Source organism: Cuculus canorus, chromosome 13, assembly GCF_017976375.1.
Source record: "Cuculus canorus isolate bCucCan1 chromosome 13, bCucCan1.pri, whole genome shotgun sequence".
In the NCBI taxonomy this organism is placed as follows: Eukaryota; Metazoa; Chordata; class Aves; order Cuculiformes; family Cuculidae; genus Cuculus; species Cuculus canorus.
Genome location: NC_071413.1, coordinates 6,471,494 through 6,485,038, shown reverse-complemented (window position 1 = coordinate 6,485,038; position 13,545 = coordinate 6,471,494). Strand labels below are relative to the sequence as shown.

General features: G+C 44.7%; 2 protein-coding genes across 3 annotated transcripts; one reads left to right on the top strand and one right to left on the bottom strand.

The window, feature by feature from the left end:
* Window positions 1–210: 210 nt before the first annotated feature.
* LOC104061272 (cytochrome c oxidase subunit 4 isoform 1, mitochondrial) lies at window positions 211–3,951 on the bottom strand. Of its 2 annotated transcripts, none has more exons than XM_054079031.1 (5): window positions 3,873–3,951; window positions 3,071–3,150; window positions 2,322–2,489; window positions 1,256–1,387; window positions 211–477 (listed from the first exon to the last, which is right to left on the bottom strand). In XM_054079031.1, exons 2-5 carry the CDS (start codon window positions 3,147–3,149, stop codon window positions 341–343), a joined length of 516 nt encoding a protein of 171 aa, XP_053935006.1. In that variant the 5' UTR covers window position 3,150; window positions 3,873–3,951; the 3' UTR covers window positions 211–340. The 2 variants fall into 2 exon arrangements, with proteins under 2 accessions (XP_053935006.1, XP_053935007.1); XM_054079032.1 differs by having other exon boundaries at window positions 3,859–3,923.
* Window positions 3,952–4,056: 105 nt separating this feature from the next.
* EMC8 (ER membrane protein complex subunit 8) lies at window positions 4,057–13,373 on the top strand. Its single transcript, XM_009563194.2, has 5 exons — window positions 4,057–4,336; window positions 8,826–8,902; window positions 10,310–10,379; window positions 10,882–10,976; window positions 11,263–13,373. Exons 1-5 carry the CDS (start codon window positions 4,127–4,129, stop codon window positions 11,420–11,422), a joined length of 612 nt encoding a protein of 203 aa, XP_009561489.2. The 5' UTR covers window positions 4,057–4,126; the 3' UTR covers window positions 11,423–13,373.
* Window positions 13,374–13,545: the final 172 nt, after the last annotated feature.

Sequence of the window (13,545 nt, the reverse complement as noted above, 5' to 3'; positions counted from 1 at the left end):
GAGTGGTTATGGGAGGCTGAGCCTCCGCAGGAGCTGGGATCTGCTTACCTTACATGTAGCTCAGACCTCTGCACAGCGGGACCGCTGGCTGTGCCCCAGAAACATTCCCTTTAACTAATTCTACACCAGCCATGACAAGACTCTCTGGGAAAGCTCTGCATTACCGCTTACCATTGTGACAAACTCATTTGAAGACCAGTAAAAGGAAACTTTCAAGTTAACCAGACATTTATTAGCATCTATGTAGATGGAGAGGTTGTTCCAGTACATAAGCAACGAGGTCACACACAGGTGATGGAATCATTTCATATTCAAGCAGAGCAGGTTCCACTGAGTTGCTTCATTTCTTCCACTCGTTCTTCTCAAAATCCCATTGGGAAGAGATGCCCTCCACAGGATTAATCCGCATGTCCAACATTCTCTTCGTCTGCATGGACAGCCACTCATCAGAGAAGGTGTGCGGAATAGGGCCGTACACTGCAATTTAAGAGCAGGTGGAATTACAGTAAGATGCAAAATAAGCCAGTTGGGAACAGAGGTGAAAGGTTTGCTAACAAAAAGCTTTTCCCCTCCGAAGCCACCAGTGCTGATCACACACATACACCATCACCTGTACAAACCCATTTTCCCTAAATCCCATTTTTGAAGCATTTAACCCAGACCAGATTCCCATGTTGATTCTCTAGCAGTTTTGTTTATCAGTAAAGGCTTGTACCAAAACAACAGCCTTCTCTCCTCAGCTTTCACTGCAAGCAGATGAAGCCTCAAGACAAAGCGCAGCTCGTTTAACTGCGTGCTCTGCCTCACAGCAGCTGGAGGGCTCCCTCGAGGTAGGATCGTTAGCTGGGAAGGAAGCCAAACATGGCAGAAACCCAAATGTTTACTACCAAGGCAGCAATAATCTTTTGCAACAGCAGGTTTCACAGAGAGGGGATGCTCTGTGATCAGCAGTGTATCACCACTCTTTCCCCTCCCTTTTCTCTCCTCCCACCAAAGCTCTCCCCACCACCTTCACCTTTCTACAAGGCACCTTCCTGAATGTTTATGCCACAGATCCGCAAATCTCCATAAAGTTACGACTCCAGGACTGAGTTTTCAGAGACTAACAAACAGCAACTGCCAAGTCACCAAAGGGCTGTTGGAAATACCATTCCGAACCCCCAAGCAGTTTAATGGAGAATTCTCTCATTTCCCACTAAGTGTCAACTGATCTTGCTCTCAATTCAAGAGTTAACACTGCACAGCGTTTACTTACTATAATGCTTCTGCCAAAGGAGGATGAGACCAGTTACGCCAAGAAAGAACAGCACTCCACCGAGGACAGTCTTCCATTCGTTTGTTCCTTTGTTCATTTCTGCGTAGCTCTCATTAAATTTGATACGATACACTGAAAAAAAGATAACAGCATCACATCTTTTACTTTTCCTGCGACTTGCAGGCAACACACCACTCTCTAGAGGGAGGTGACCAAGCCTAAACCTGACAGGAAGGGAAAGCCCAACAGAAGGAGAATTAGAGCTCTCCTTCCCTCCAATCACCAGAGCGGGAACTGGCCACAAACCTTCCCAACACAAATAATTCAACAGGAATGCCTGCACTTGCAAAGGCTTCTCTCAGCTTTGCCACCGAGGCCCACAGTATTCTGAAGGCCAAAACAGCATTAGGTTTGGAGAGCAGCCCCCGAAAGAGTTCTACGCTTCCTCACTGTGAGGTGGGTGTACAGGGCACTGCTCACAGATCAGGTTCTCACCTGCACACCACGGTGGCAGCTAGAAAAGGTGATGCAGTTCTATTTGCAAGTTAAAACATTTGCTCAGCACCTCAGTTACCTGAAATTACTTAAGGCTAAGTTGGTGGTCATTGGCATTCAAATACACAGGCCTCATTTTACTCCGATGGAACAACTGTTACTGTGAAGAGGTCTGTTTTTTTTTTTTAACTTGTTGATAAACAGAGCGAACTGAGAAAAAAAGATAATTATTTGTCTCCGGAAAATGGAGAAATTGCTGAACTTGACATCAGGTACATAAAAGACACCATGACAGACGCTTCTAATTTTTGAAGCAGCACCAGGAGTCCCAGGAACACAAATCACTGATCTCCACTTGTGTATACACAAGGAGCTCCATCATAATTAACAAAGGTCCTTCCTGGCTCACAGGTCTGTTCACAGAACCATTGGGGAGTGCAGGGTTTAACAGCTGCCTCACCATGTGCTGTCTATGGCTGTTGTTCTAGGGAAAACTATCAGTAATGAAAATGCAGCAGATTAGTTTGCGCCACTGCTGACTGTAAGGTTACTTAAAACCTCCACTACTTACATTCAACTTTCTCATCAATGGACAGAGCAGTCCAAGACGCCTTTTCCTTCTCTTTCAGCGCCTTTTGCTGAGCAGAGAGATCCCTAACAAAGGCCACATCGGGCAGGGGAACGTCACGACGGTCGACATAGCCTGGAAGGCTGAAATCCTCTGCTTTGACAACACCAGCTGCATATGGGAACAGAAGAAACAGCCGCTCAAGCTTCCAACTCCTGCGCAAATATCTCTTATTGTTTACAATACAACAAAACCACAGCTCAGCCAAAAAAAGTGATGACAGTTAAGGAAGCCAGGAGAGAAAAGCCTTCCAGATGAAGCATTCATCACAAATGAGAAGGGCAAACAGGGAGTACTTAAAATAGGTGCTGTTTTGAGTGCAAGAATAAAGCAGAATAGGGATCTACACAAAAGGTAAAATCCAAAGTTGCTTTATTAATGTCTCAGCCATTTCCGTTTCCAGCTGTCCCACTGTCTGCCTTCCCTTTCAGGTACCTAGAAGCACCCTACACCTTTTCCATCCTCATTTCTGCCCGGCCCTTGGCTCCTGCTGCCTCCCACCAGCCACCAGCTCATACCTCCACAATGCCATCTGCTGGCACAGCCCACTCAGATCTCCTGCCACCAGCCTTGCCCACCCCTCTCTGTCCCAATTCCTTCCTTACCCAAACCTCAGCGGCAGCTTTTTGTGTTGCTTCTCTAAAGCACTTCTCTATCACCCTTACTAAAACAGTAAAGCAGTTGACACCTACCATGTCCGTGCGCTCTCACACAGATGGAGGTGGAAATGGCTCTCTTCCCAATGAGGCTGAATGCCCTTGAAGCCAACATCCTGTTAAAACAAAACATAGCAGGTAAGTCAGTGACAAGTGAAGACACAAAGATAAAACAGCGCCACCTTCCACTAGTTCATAAAAGCAAAAGTTAGCCTAGAGGCTTCTGCCCCTTCTCCAAAGAGCAGCACATCATACTGAGCTGCTCCAGGCTTTTCAGGGACATTCCCCCAACATGGATGAACCTTCCCTTCCCCTCTTTTCTCCCTGCAGCCTCCTCTATTTAAACTCAGACATTCCTCTGCTGAAGTCAACTTCCTGGGGTGCTTCCATTTGGTAACAAATTGTTACTGGGTGCAAGCCAAAAGCCCAAGTAAGCTGACTCTGAACATATCTCACATCCATTAAAGAAACACCTCAGCAGGAAGCAGTGCTACTAAATCATGTCCCCAGGCACCTCCAAGGACAGGGACTCAATCACCTCCCTCGGCAGCGGTTCTAGTCCTTGATAACCCTTTCTGATTCCCACACTGATTCTCTAGCAGCCCATACAGACAGGCATACGACGTGACACGGACTAGATGATGCCGCACCGACACGGGGCAGCGTAGCCCCTTCAAGGGGAGGGAGAGGCCACGGCGCCCCCCACTTCACTCAACCCCGCCCGGCCCCGCGCCGCCCACCGCCCCCGGGGCGGGTGGACGGTGAGGAAGGCCCGCCCTGCCGCAGGTACACCCCTCGGCCCCGCTGCCGGCCCCGCCACCCGCCTCGGCCCCGCGACCTGGCGACCGTCCTCTACGCCGGCTGCCAGCGGAAGGAGGCGCCGACCGGAAGCGCGGGGCACGCTGGGATCCGCGGGCGAGCGAGACGCCGCGAAAGAGTGGACGCTGCAGCAGGGGCTGATGGGATGCGGGCGGACCGCCGCGGCGTCCGCGTTCCCCCCTCCTCCTCACCCGTTTTACGACAGCGCCGGCGGCGTTTGCGACACTTGGCGGCTGAAGCACGGCGGCGGGGCCCGCGGGGCGGCGCGGCGGGATGAAGCTGACCACGCAGGCCTATTGCAAGATGGTGCTGCACGGCGCCAAGTACCCGCACTGCGCCGTCAACGGGCTGCTAGTGGCCGAGCGGCCTGCGGGAGTCCCGCGGCGAGACCAGGCTGGGCCCCCCTCGCTCTTCGTTGACTGCATCCCGCTTTTCCACGGCACCCTGGCCCTGGCGCCTATGCTGGAGGTGGCCCTCACGCTGGTAAGGCTGTAGGCGGGTGTCTGTGCGCCTGTCTGTCTGTGCGCCTCTGTGTCTGTCTGTATCTGTATGTGCGTGTGTCTGCATATGCATGCGTCTGTGTGTACGTGTGCGTGCCTCTGTCTGCGTCTGCGTGCATGCGTCTGTGTGTCTATCCGTGCATCTGTCTGTCCATGTGTTTGTGTGCATGTGCCTGTGCTTGTGTGTCTGTGTCTGTGTGTGCATCTTTGTCTGTCCGTGGCTGTGCATCTATCTGTGTGTCTGTTCATAGGATCATAGAATCATAGAATAATTTGCATTGGAAGGGACCATAAAGATTATCTAGTTCCACCCCTCCAGCCATGGGCAGGGACACCTCCCTCTAGATCAGGCTGCCCAAGGCCTATCCAAGCTGGCCTTGTACACCTCCAGGGATGGGGCAGCCACAACTTCTCCAGGCAACCTGTTCTGGTGCCTTACCGTTCTCATCGTGAGGAAATTCTTCCTTATGTATAGTCTAAATCTGCTCCTCTCCCATTTATACCCATTGCCTCTAGTTCTAGTGTCAGTGCATCTGTCTGTGCGTGCATCTGTGTGTCTCTCTATGTCTGTCTTTGTGTGTGGGTGCATGTCTGTGTCTGTCTGTGCATCTGTCTGTCCGTGGATTGTGTCTCTGTCTGTGGGTTGTCTCCAGGTCCTGGCTGAGCTTCAGGAACATGGCCAGGCTGAGGAAGGGCTAGTGTTGGGGATCGTGAGGCACTGGGGTCACTGCAACAGGTAACTCTTGACAGCTATTGGCAGCCAAACCTATGGGGTGAATGGAGAGCACAAAGCCCCCTCAGGCCAAGCTGCTGTACAGCTTGGTGCTGGGGAAGCAGCAGAAAACTACAGAGCATCATAATTTTGTCTGATGTCTTTTTCAGTGCAGAGACACTGCAGTTTATGTTGGTGTCATTATCCCCGAGTAACTCCCAGAGGGAATGTCCTTATTCTACAGCAGAAAGAGCTTTTCCCTGCTTACCCTTAAGTCACTTCAAAGCAGCATCAGGTCATTGGGAAAGGGAATGCTTGTCTCCAAGTAAGAGTATGTAGAGGCATATAAGTATGTATTTCCTAATTCATTCTGGTGTACCTTCCCCGTTTATGGGAGCCTTAATAGTTAAAAAGATGACATATCTTCATACTGAAGGTCTGGCTTGGGTTTGAAGTCTCACTTGGTGTCCTGGAAGGTCGCTGGTGGGTAGTTAACCATGGGGTCAAGCCAAGCGCTTCCCATTACAATATCCCCTACCTTGCCCAGTGCTGTGGAAGAGCAGTAAGTCTCCTCCCTGCTACTGGCAGGAGCACCTCCCACTAGATCAGGATGCTCAAAGCCCCATCCAGCCTGGCCTTGAAAGTGTATGTAGGGTTTGTCTTTGAATCAGGATTAGATGTCTTTCTTCAGGGTCGGTGGCAGTGCATTTTTATGAACTTGAGGCCTTTGGTGTAGTTCTCTGGTGTAGATCGTGCTACAGGATCAGACTGTTGGGAAACAAATACTGTTTCTTTCAACTTCTGAAACATCTACAGCGAGAAAATTGTTATAGATCTAAACGAAAGGCATTGTCTTATGTATTTGTGCTTGGGTTTTGATGCAACAAGTTAAAGATTGGAAACCTTTGCATTTTCCACATTAATTAGGACTTGCTAAGGCGTTTCATGGTTTACAGTCACATTTAATATCTCCTGTGATACTTGGCAGCTTTAAATCACAGCATCTGAGAAGAGCCCAAGGCCCTTTGCTCCTGTTCTTTGTCTAAACAAAGGCAAAGGTGTCAATAAATACTGGCATGGCAGCTATGAAAATCTAATTTTATTGTTGTAAGGTTTAAAAGGAGGGCGCTCTCGCCTGTTCCATATAACGTACCACATGGTTACTGAATAAATCAGTGAGAGTAAGATGGTTGAAACTCGATGTTTATAGCAAAGCACCTCTGTTTCAAAAGGATTTTGAAGCTTTGGCAGGTTTCGATGGGATCCGTTTCTCTTCCAATTCAGTTTCAGCTGATTCTTGGTGAAGCCTGCAGCCTCGTCATTTGTGAGGGTTTTCTAGAAGCAGCCCACAAATTTCACCTCTTATTCTCTGACCGGACTTATCCCAGAACATCAGATTGAAGCAATAGTCCCTAGATTGAATCTGAAAATAGAAGATACGCTTTTAACACGTGATAACATCTAAAAACTGTGAGAGGTACATTAGCTGCAGCCAAAGTTCAGGGAATCAACACAGTTAGATTTTATTAAACACGCAGCAGTGCCTGAACATTTGTAGCTGTGGAGGAGAGGGCAGAAGCACGTGCATTTAATTGCATTTCAGCTTGTCGGTTTGAAATCCCTTTCAAAAATGGAGTCATTAAAGAAAAAGTGAATGAAGTTTCACATGGCTTTTTTTCTGCCTTTCAATTTCTCAGCTAATTGTGGTTTTGCAACCACATCTTCTCAAAAAATGCCAGGCTGCACTTCCCCCTCCGTTCGCACACTGGCTCACCGCCACCTAGAGCAGGGGTCAGCTGGCTGTAGCTTCCAGCCTGTCTCCTCCCAGGGCTCTCCTACACCACCCTGCAATCCACCCGCAGTGGCTGCAGCTCCTCTGGCAGATGCAGATCAGAGGGGACAAGCCGCGCTTGATTTTGCAGGGGTGACGCATGCCGTGTGGAAGCGAGACACAGATTTGTGCCCCGTTGACTTGCCCTTGTCAGGGCTGGACATGACTAAAAATATCAGGAGCTAATTGATGCGAAGGCTGCCTGTGGTGACAGAGATGTGGTTAGAGAGTGTTTGGAAATTGCAGGTGGAAACAGCTTTAATTCCAAAAAGACTCTTTTTCCTCTTTTTTGCTTTTACAAAAGCAGTTTTTAATTACAACTGAGGAAACAGAGAGCTTAAAAATAACACTCTCTTTTTTAAGACCATTTTCGATATGCAACAAAAATTGTTTGAGAACTAAGATTTTAAATTCTTAAGTTGATGGACTGTAAAAAGAATTCTTATTAAATTTGATGTCTGGGCTTCTGGCTTTAATGCCAAGCTTTCAAGCCACTGACAATTAAACCCATAGTCCTAAGCCCTCAAAATGGGTTTGTAATTGAAACAACAGTTGGCCCTCAGCTATAGAAGGGCCACAGCTCTTTACAGCTCTTTTTTTTTATTAATCGCGTAAATCCATGTCATCCCTTGTAGAGCAGGGATTATTCATATGGCTTTTTTTGTTTGTTTATGCAGTCTAATACTGTAATTATTGCTAAAAATGAGATTGATTTGACTTACAGGATGCGACAGGTCAGCATCAGGTATATTTTTGGACTCCAGTTTAATATAGCTGTTGAGGTTTCTTTGATGCGTTCTCTATAGGGACTGCAAAGGAAAATTCTAGCTGCTTTCTCCACCTCTGTCTTTCAGGACTGTATTATGCTGACCTGATATTCTCAATTATAAGGAGAAACGTCAGATATAGATGTATTGTCAAAGCAAGACAGACTCAGCAGGAGGAATTAGATCCAGCACAAAGCAGAAAAAACTGCAGTGTGCACTGGCTGGAATTGCACTTAAGAAAGAACAGAACTACGTAAACTTTTGTACTTGTGTAATTCAAAAGCTGTTTAAATTGTATACAAATAAATGTGTGTGTTACCATATTTACATACAGGTGTTTAGAGAAGGAGGAGCTCTGTGGTATGAACATGTCTAACAGAGATGAGAGAATTTTTTATCAATAGTTCTTTTATCAAGCTCTTATCTTGTGGCTGAGCTGAGAGTATTAGAGAAGTGTTCGTTTTGACTGAAGATTTTAGAGAGCAGGGAATCAACCCACATTGTTCGCTAACTTGCTCCAGCGGTTCCAGGAGGTGAACTCAAAGAAAAGACTCACCAAAAGGCTTCAGAAACCTTTCTGTAACAGGGTGGGTTGAAAAAATGGTAAACGGGACAAACCTTTTCTGCCTCATGTTTACCTTTCATTTAGTGCTTTGTTTTCCAATTAAGGTAAAATATGCTTACATTTTAACCGAGAAATGTTACATCAGATATAAAATCAACAAGCTCTTTATGAAATGACAGTACAGTCACACATCCATGTGGTGAGTGTTTTCTAAACTCCCTATGTCTAATCAACACTGATAGAAAATGGCCATAATGGGTAATAGATGGGACCTGGACTCCTCACTCAGCCAACACTGCTGAAACTCGTTGCTAGTCCTATCGCTCAAGTTTAGGCCAGGCTTTGGCTGAGAACTTCTTGTCCTTTTTCACTGTTTGGTTAATGTTTTCCATTGGTTCTAGCTAAATTAGCCAAACTCTGTGGGAGTGCACACTTAAATATATATAAATATGTTTAGATTCAAAGATGCAGTTGGCAAAGATGTTGTAATGCTTCAATTGCTGTTTTATTTGCAGGACAGATATAAGATTTCCTTAGTTCTGTGGGGGTTTTTTTTCTTATTTTTCCTGGGCTTAATTGTTCCAATTACTTTTTCAGATTGACTCTTGGTGCAAAGAGAATAGCTACGTGATAGCTGGATATTACCAGGCAAACGAACGCGTGAAAGATGCCAGGTGTGTTGGTGCAATATTTCCTTCTGTTTGCTCTTTTATGCTGTACTTTGTACTCTGCCAGCGAAAATCATTGACATAAATCGTGCGTGTTGATTAACTTTGACAACTGTCATCTGCTTTCATATTGTCTTCATGGTGCTGGTGGGTATGGCCTTTGTTCAGGTGCAGAAAGCCCAGTCTTTCCAGAACCACTCCTCTTCAGTGGATACTATAAAAGGCCGGTATTTGAACGGCTGCCAACCAGTTTAATTACAGTTGTCAGGGAAATAGCCAAAACTTGCAAGCACGTTTGCTTGTGCAGTGCATATCTTGTAAATTCGAATGACTCCAAGTATCTTTTGGAAAGTCTTTCAGAAGTGACCTAATTCTTACTGAACAACTTAATTGTCTCCGGGTTTTATTGAAGCATTTTCCTCCATGGTAAAGGGATGCTACTGAAATGGAAGATGATGTCAGTCAAGAAGAGATATCTTTTTTCACTTGTTTTCCCCAGGATTAGTCATCTTTTTTTCCCCTGCTAGCTAACTCAAATTACTCAATTAGCAATAAGGGGGCTTTCCTGTCGAGCCACAATATCATTTTAGGTATGTGTATCAAATGTTTTCCCTGTATCTATTAGACAATTCCAGTATCAGGACTAGTGAGTGTACATCATACTTGCGTTTAAAATAAATGTTTAAAATATGCTATGTCCCAGTTATTTTTGTTAATGTATATCCTTCAGTCCCAAGTATGTTTTCAAGCTAATACTTGTGACTGCTAAGGTTTCTAACAGGGATGAGGGCATTATTTCTCCTTTCCTTACAAGGGAGATAAATCTGCTGGTAACATTTTTAAGGAGAAGATCCGGTTTGTCTGATCCTTTCAGGGTTTGAAAGAATATCACAGTCTTGGGTTTTTTTAAAACTCCAGTTTAATTTCTGAAGATAGCTGGCACCATGTAGAGATTATCATCTTTGAAACACATTAAAAGGTTTCCTTTAAAAGATTATCTGATTTTGGTAGAGAAGCCGCACAGTGAGTGGGTTAAAATGCAGACTGGAGAACAAACTCAGTTTCCTTTTAAAATGCCTGCCAGAGCAAAGGTGGCTGCAGTCTTTGGTCTGGTGGAAGAAGGTAGGAGGCCACAGAATGTTAATTCCACATCAAGTCTTAAGTGAGCATTTTGCTGCATGAAACCCCGTTGCCTAAGCATAGCTAAGGTCTGGATCATGTGCTGAAGAGAGGAGCTGGGGTTTTCTTGGCCTCCTGTCTTTCTGACTTCAGTCAAGTATAGCATCAGCTTGATACCTTGTTCCTGTTTGTAAGCATGCAGTGTGATTTTCACATCTCCTTACCCATGTTTCCCGCTGGTTTCAGCTGAAATGTCATGGTTCAAATAACACAGTTACTTTCCTTCTCCTACAGTCCAAACCAGGTTGCGGAAAAGGTGGCCTCCAGAATTGCAGAAGGCTTTAACGACACAGCACTCATAATGGTAAATTACTACATTTCTCCCCTCTCTTTCTGTATTGTTAATGTTATGACCGTGATGTTGGACTAGCTATTTAAATGCTGTGCTCTGGATCCTTTAATAGCAAAAAAAAATAATTTTCCCTCTAAATGCTCTGGGAACGAGATGCGATGACCTGTAGCCAGTGCAGTCTGCAGAGAGACTGCAGTTCCCTCTGCCATCTCAAAGGAATTGGAGGCCTTTGCTTGCGAGGCTTGAGTGAAGGCAGTGTATTTATGACTTCAGCCCCCCTTCTGTGACTGAAACTCTTGTTTTATGTGAAGAAAATGATGCTTTGCCTCCTTGCCACAGTGACAAACAATGGTGGCAGTTTAAATGTGTGAGATTTGGCTCATTTGAAGGTAGAATAGTGGACTACTTAGTGTAAGGTGCCCTATTTGTAAAAACTGGCTTTGTTTTTTATTTCATCTCCTTACTTGGGATCTTGAGGAGGAGACTAAGGTGGTCTTTTTCTGTTGCACACTAGGTTGATAACACCAAGTTTACGATGGAGTGCTTAGAACCTGCCATTCATGTGTATGAGCTTCATGAAAACAAGTGGAGGTGCAAGGACCCACATATGTGAGTAAACTTCAGACTTTGTGTTCCGGTATTATGGAAAAATGGATTGCCCCGGTTAAAGGCAGAACTTCGATTGTGATGAGTGACAGTGTAAGGGTGGTGGGCATAGCTAACAGTGCTTTTAAAGCTGTTTTTTGCTGTAGTGAGAGAGAGAACCAAAGACTTGTGCAGCCAGGTGGTGATATGACTCTCATGACCATGTTGCAGAGAGTAATTTCCAGAGTGGAGGAAGTGGTGGTGATTTTCTTTGTCATTTCTTTTAATTCCTGGTTATTTTACATCCTAGTGATTTTTGTGAAGATTGGACCGAAACCCAGAGAATCGCTGCATCTCTGTTGGACAGCAAGTCCTACGAGACGCTTGTAGATTTTGATAATCACCTGGATGATATCCGGAATGACTGGACAAACCCAGAGATCAACAAAGCCGTCCTCCACCTATGTTAGAGGGGTTTCTACTGACTAATTTATGGGCATTCCCACTATGTACTGAAGAGAGAAAAATGTTATTTTTGAATGTAAATAGAAGAATATTCAGTACCTTGTGTGGAAAGCCGACTGATTAAAAAGGAGTGGCATGCCACAATGCAGAGTGATGTGTCCCTAAGCTGTTGAATCTTTTTTGTGAGATTCCTCGGAAGAACTGCAAACGGTCAGTTACAGCTGTCCTCACGGACACCATCCCTGTTGTAGTGAATGTTGCTATTCCTTCGAAACCAGAACTACTTCTGCTTGTCCCTACTGTTTTTATGACAATGTTTTAACTAAGCTTTTCTAATCTTTGGAGAAATTACTTTTTAACAATTTATGGAAATACCTCTCAAAAAAATCAGTCTTGTCCTCAGATGAAAAATTTTAAGGTCAAATACACAAAATGTAAAGTTAACAGTTTCTTTTGGCCTGGTTTGGAAATGTCATTCTGTCGGCACAGTAAAATGTGAACTGCTGAGGACAATGTACCGTGCTCATGTGTCACCTGTTTTGCAGTGGTTTAGCATGACACAGCTGCAGAGAACGTGTTAGAGCAGTATTCCCAAATGCTGCAGTGATTGCTGCTCTCTGTGGGCATACAGACACAGTTATTGCTTGAAAATGTTCAACCCAAGGTAAAAACAATTATTTGTAGAATAATTTCAAAAGGGACTGGAAGCACATTAGTGAATTTGAATGACAGTTCTGAAACAGTTTGAGTCTACAGAAGAAGAATGAAATAACTTATTAATTTTATGCAGTCTTTAGGGGTTTTATAAACAGATCTTGTTCTCAGCTGGTTCATATGATGTGTGTTTAAGTAGGTCTAAAATGTATCCCTCCAAGTTGAAGACAAGTGATCCAACTATATTGAATCAAGGAAACTAGATATAGTCTAGTTCAGTTTTTTTCTGTCTTTCTAGTTAATGTTTGCCTCTAAGAATAAGTTTACTGGTCAATCAAGCTTAATATCAGACTAGTACAGTTCTTTGTAAGTCTTGTTGCCTTACTCCTCATGGTTGTTTGTCAAACTGTAGTTAAACATAGCCTCAGCCTGCAGTGGTTTCTCTGGACTTCTTCCTCTTCATACCCAGAAGTGTTTTTACAAGGAAGATCCAAATGTCTAGCAAATGATCGGCCTCTCTCCAAGTTCCTGCTTTTTCCTTAGCATTGTTATTTTAAACACAAGGGGTGGGACTGTCAAAACCTCTCAGTCTACCTCTACTTCTGCTTAAATTGGCACAAATTCCACTCTTGGTCTTAGCAAGAGATGGGCTAAGGCTAAAATCCTGTTTTGAAGCAGTGAATAGAACCAGGATTCCTCCAGTCAGGTCCTGCTGTGGAGTTTCCTGCAGTTCATATTCCACGAAGCCGCGAGGAAGGGTCTGAGGTTCAGCTCCCTGTCCAAAGAGATGAAGGTTTGAAACAAATGATTCTGTTTGTCCCCCTGCTATGTGGTAGCGAGGTGCAGCGGGTGTTACAGAAGGGATTGGCACTGAGCTGATAGCCTTTCCTAAGCATGAATCAGATAGGCTTGCAGGAAAGGAAAATGTTTTCAGTTGTTGAAGGAAAACATTTATCTAGCTCACAAGCAGTGAGAGAAACACATTCCAGTGGCTGTTTTACTACACACCCGTGGCTGTATGAAAAAATATCCTGGAAAAGGCAATGCTCTGGCAACGTATATTCAGAACAGACTGCAAATCACACACACTGCAGGAAAAGGACTGTTGTCTTACTTTGTACAAACACTTCATGAAATCTAATATATTCTTCCAGAGGCAGATGTTATCTTAAGACGTGTTACTTTAGTTATGAGACTGTCAGCCAGTGCTGCCATGTAAGTTGGTGTGTCTCCTGAGCCACAGGAAACTTTTTCTTTGTAACTAGATGTCATAATCAAGCTTTGATCATATATATGCTAATACAGCCTAATCTCCCCCCTCACCCTCATAAGACAAAGCAAAATGTATATCATCGGTCTGTAACCTGATGGAAACTGTGATGCTCCTTGTGACTAACATGAGATGTTACTGGAAGGGGAGCAGCTTTTAATGCTTTGTCTTTCCCTGGTTTTATCTTCTGTTTGCTTTTAAATG

What these genes read in the sequence shown, in the direction of transcription:
- LOC104061272 (XM_054079031.1), bottom strand. Translation starts at nt 3,149, where the DNA reads ATGTTGGCTTCAAGGGCATTCAGCCTCATTGGGAAGAGAGCCATTTCC. An exon ending in CATTGATGAGAAAGTTGAAT is followed by an intron (nt 1,388 to 2,321) that starts GTAAGTAGTGGA and finishes TCTTTTTTTCAG; the next exon opens with TGTATCGTATCAAATTTAAT. An exon ending in CCTTTGGCAGAAGCATTATA is followed by an intron (nt 478 to 1,255) that starts GTAAGTAAACGC and finishes CTTAAATTGCAG; the next exon opens with TGTACGGCCCTATTCCGCAC.
- EMC8 (XM_009563194.2), top strand. Translation starts at nt 4,127, where the DNA reads ATGAAGCTGACCACGCAGGCCTATTGCAAGATGGTGCTGCACGGCGCC. An exon ending in TGGAGGTGGCCCTCACGCTG is followed by an intron (nt 4,337 to 8,825) that starts GTAAGGCTGTAG and finishes TTACTTTTTCAG; the next exon opens with ATTGACTCTTGGTGCAAAGA. An exon ending in ACGACACAGCACTCATAATG is followed by an intron (nt 10,380 to 10,881) that starts GTAAATTACTAC and finishes GTTGCACACTAG; the next exon opens with GTTGATAACACCAAGTTTAC.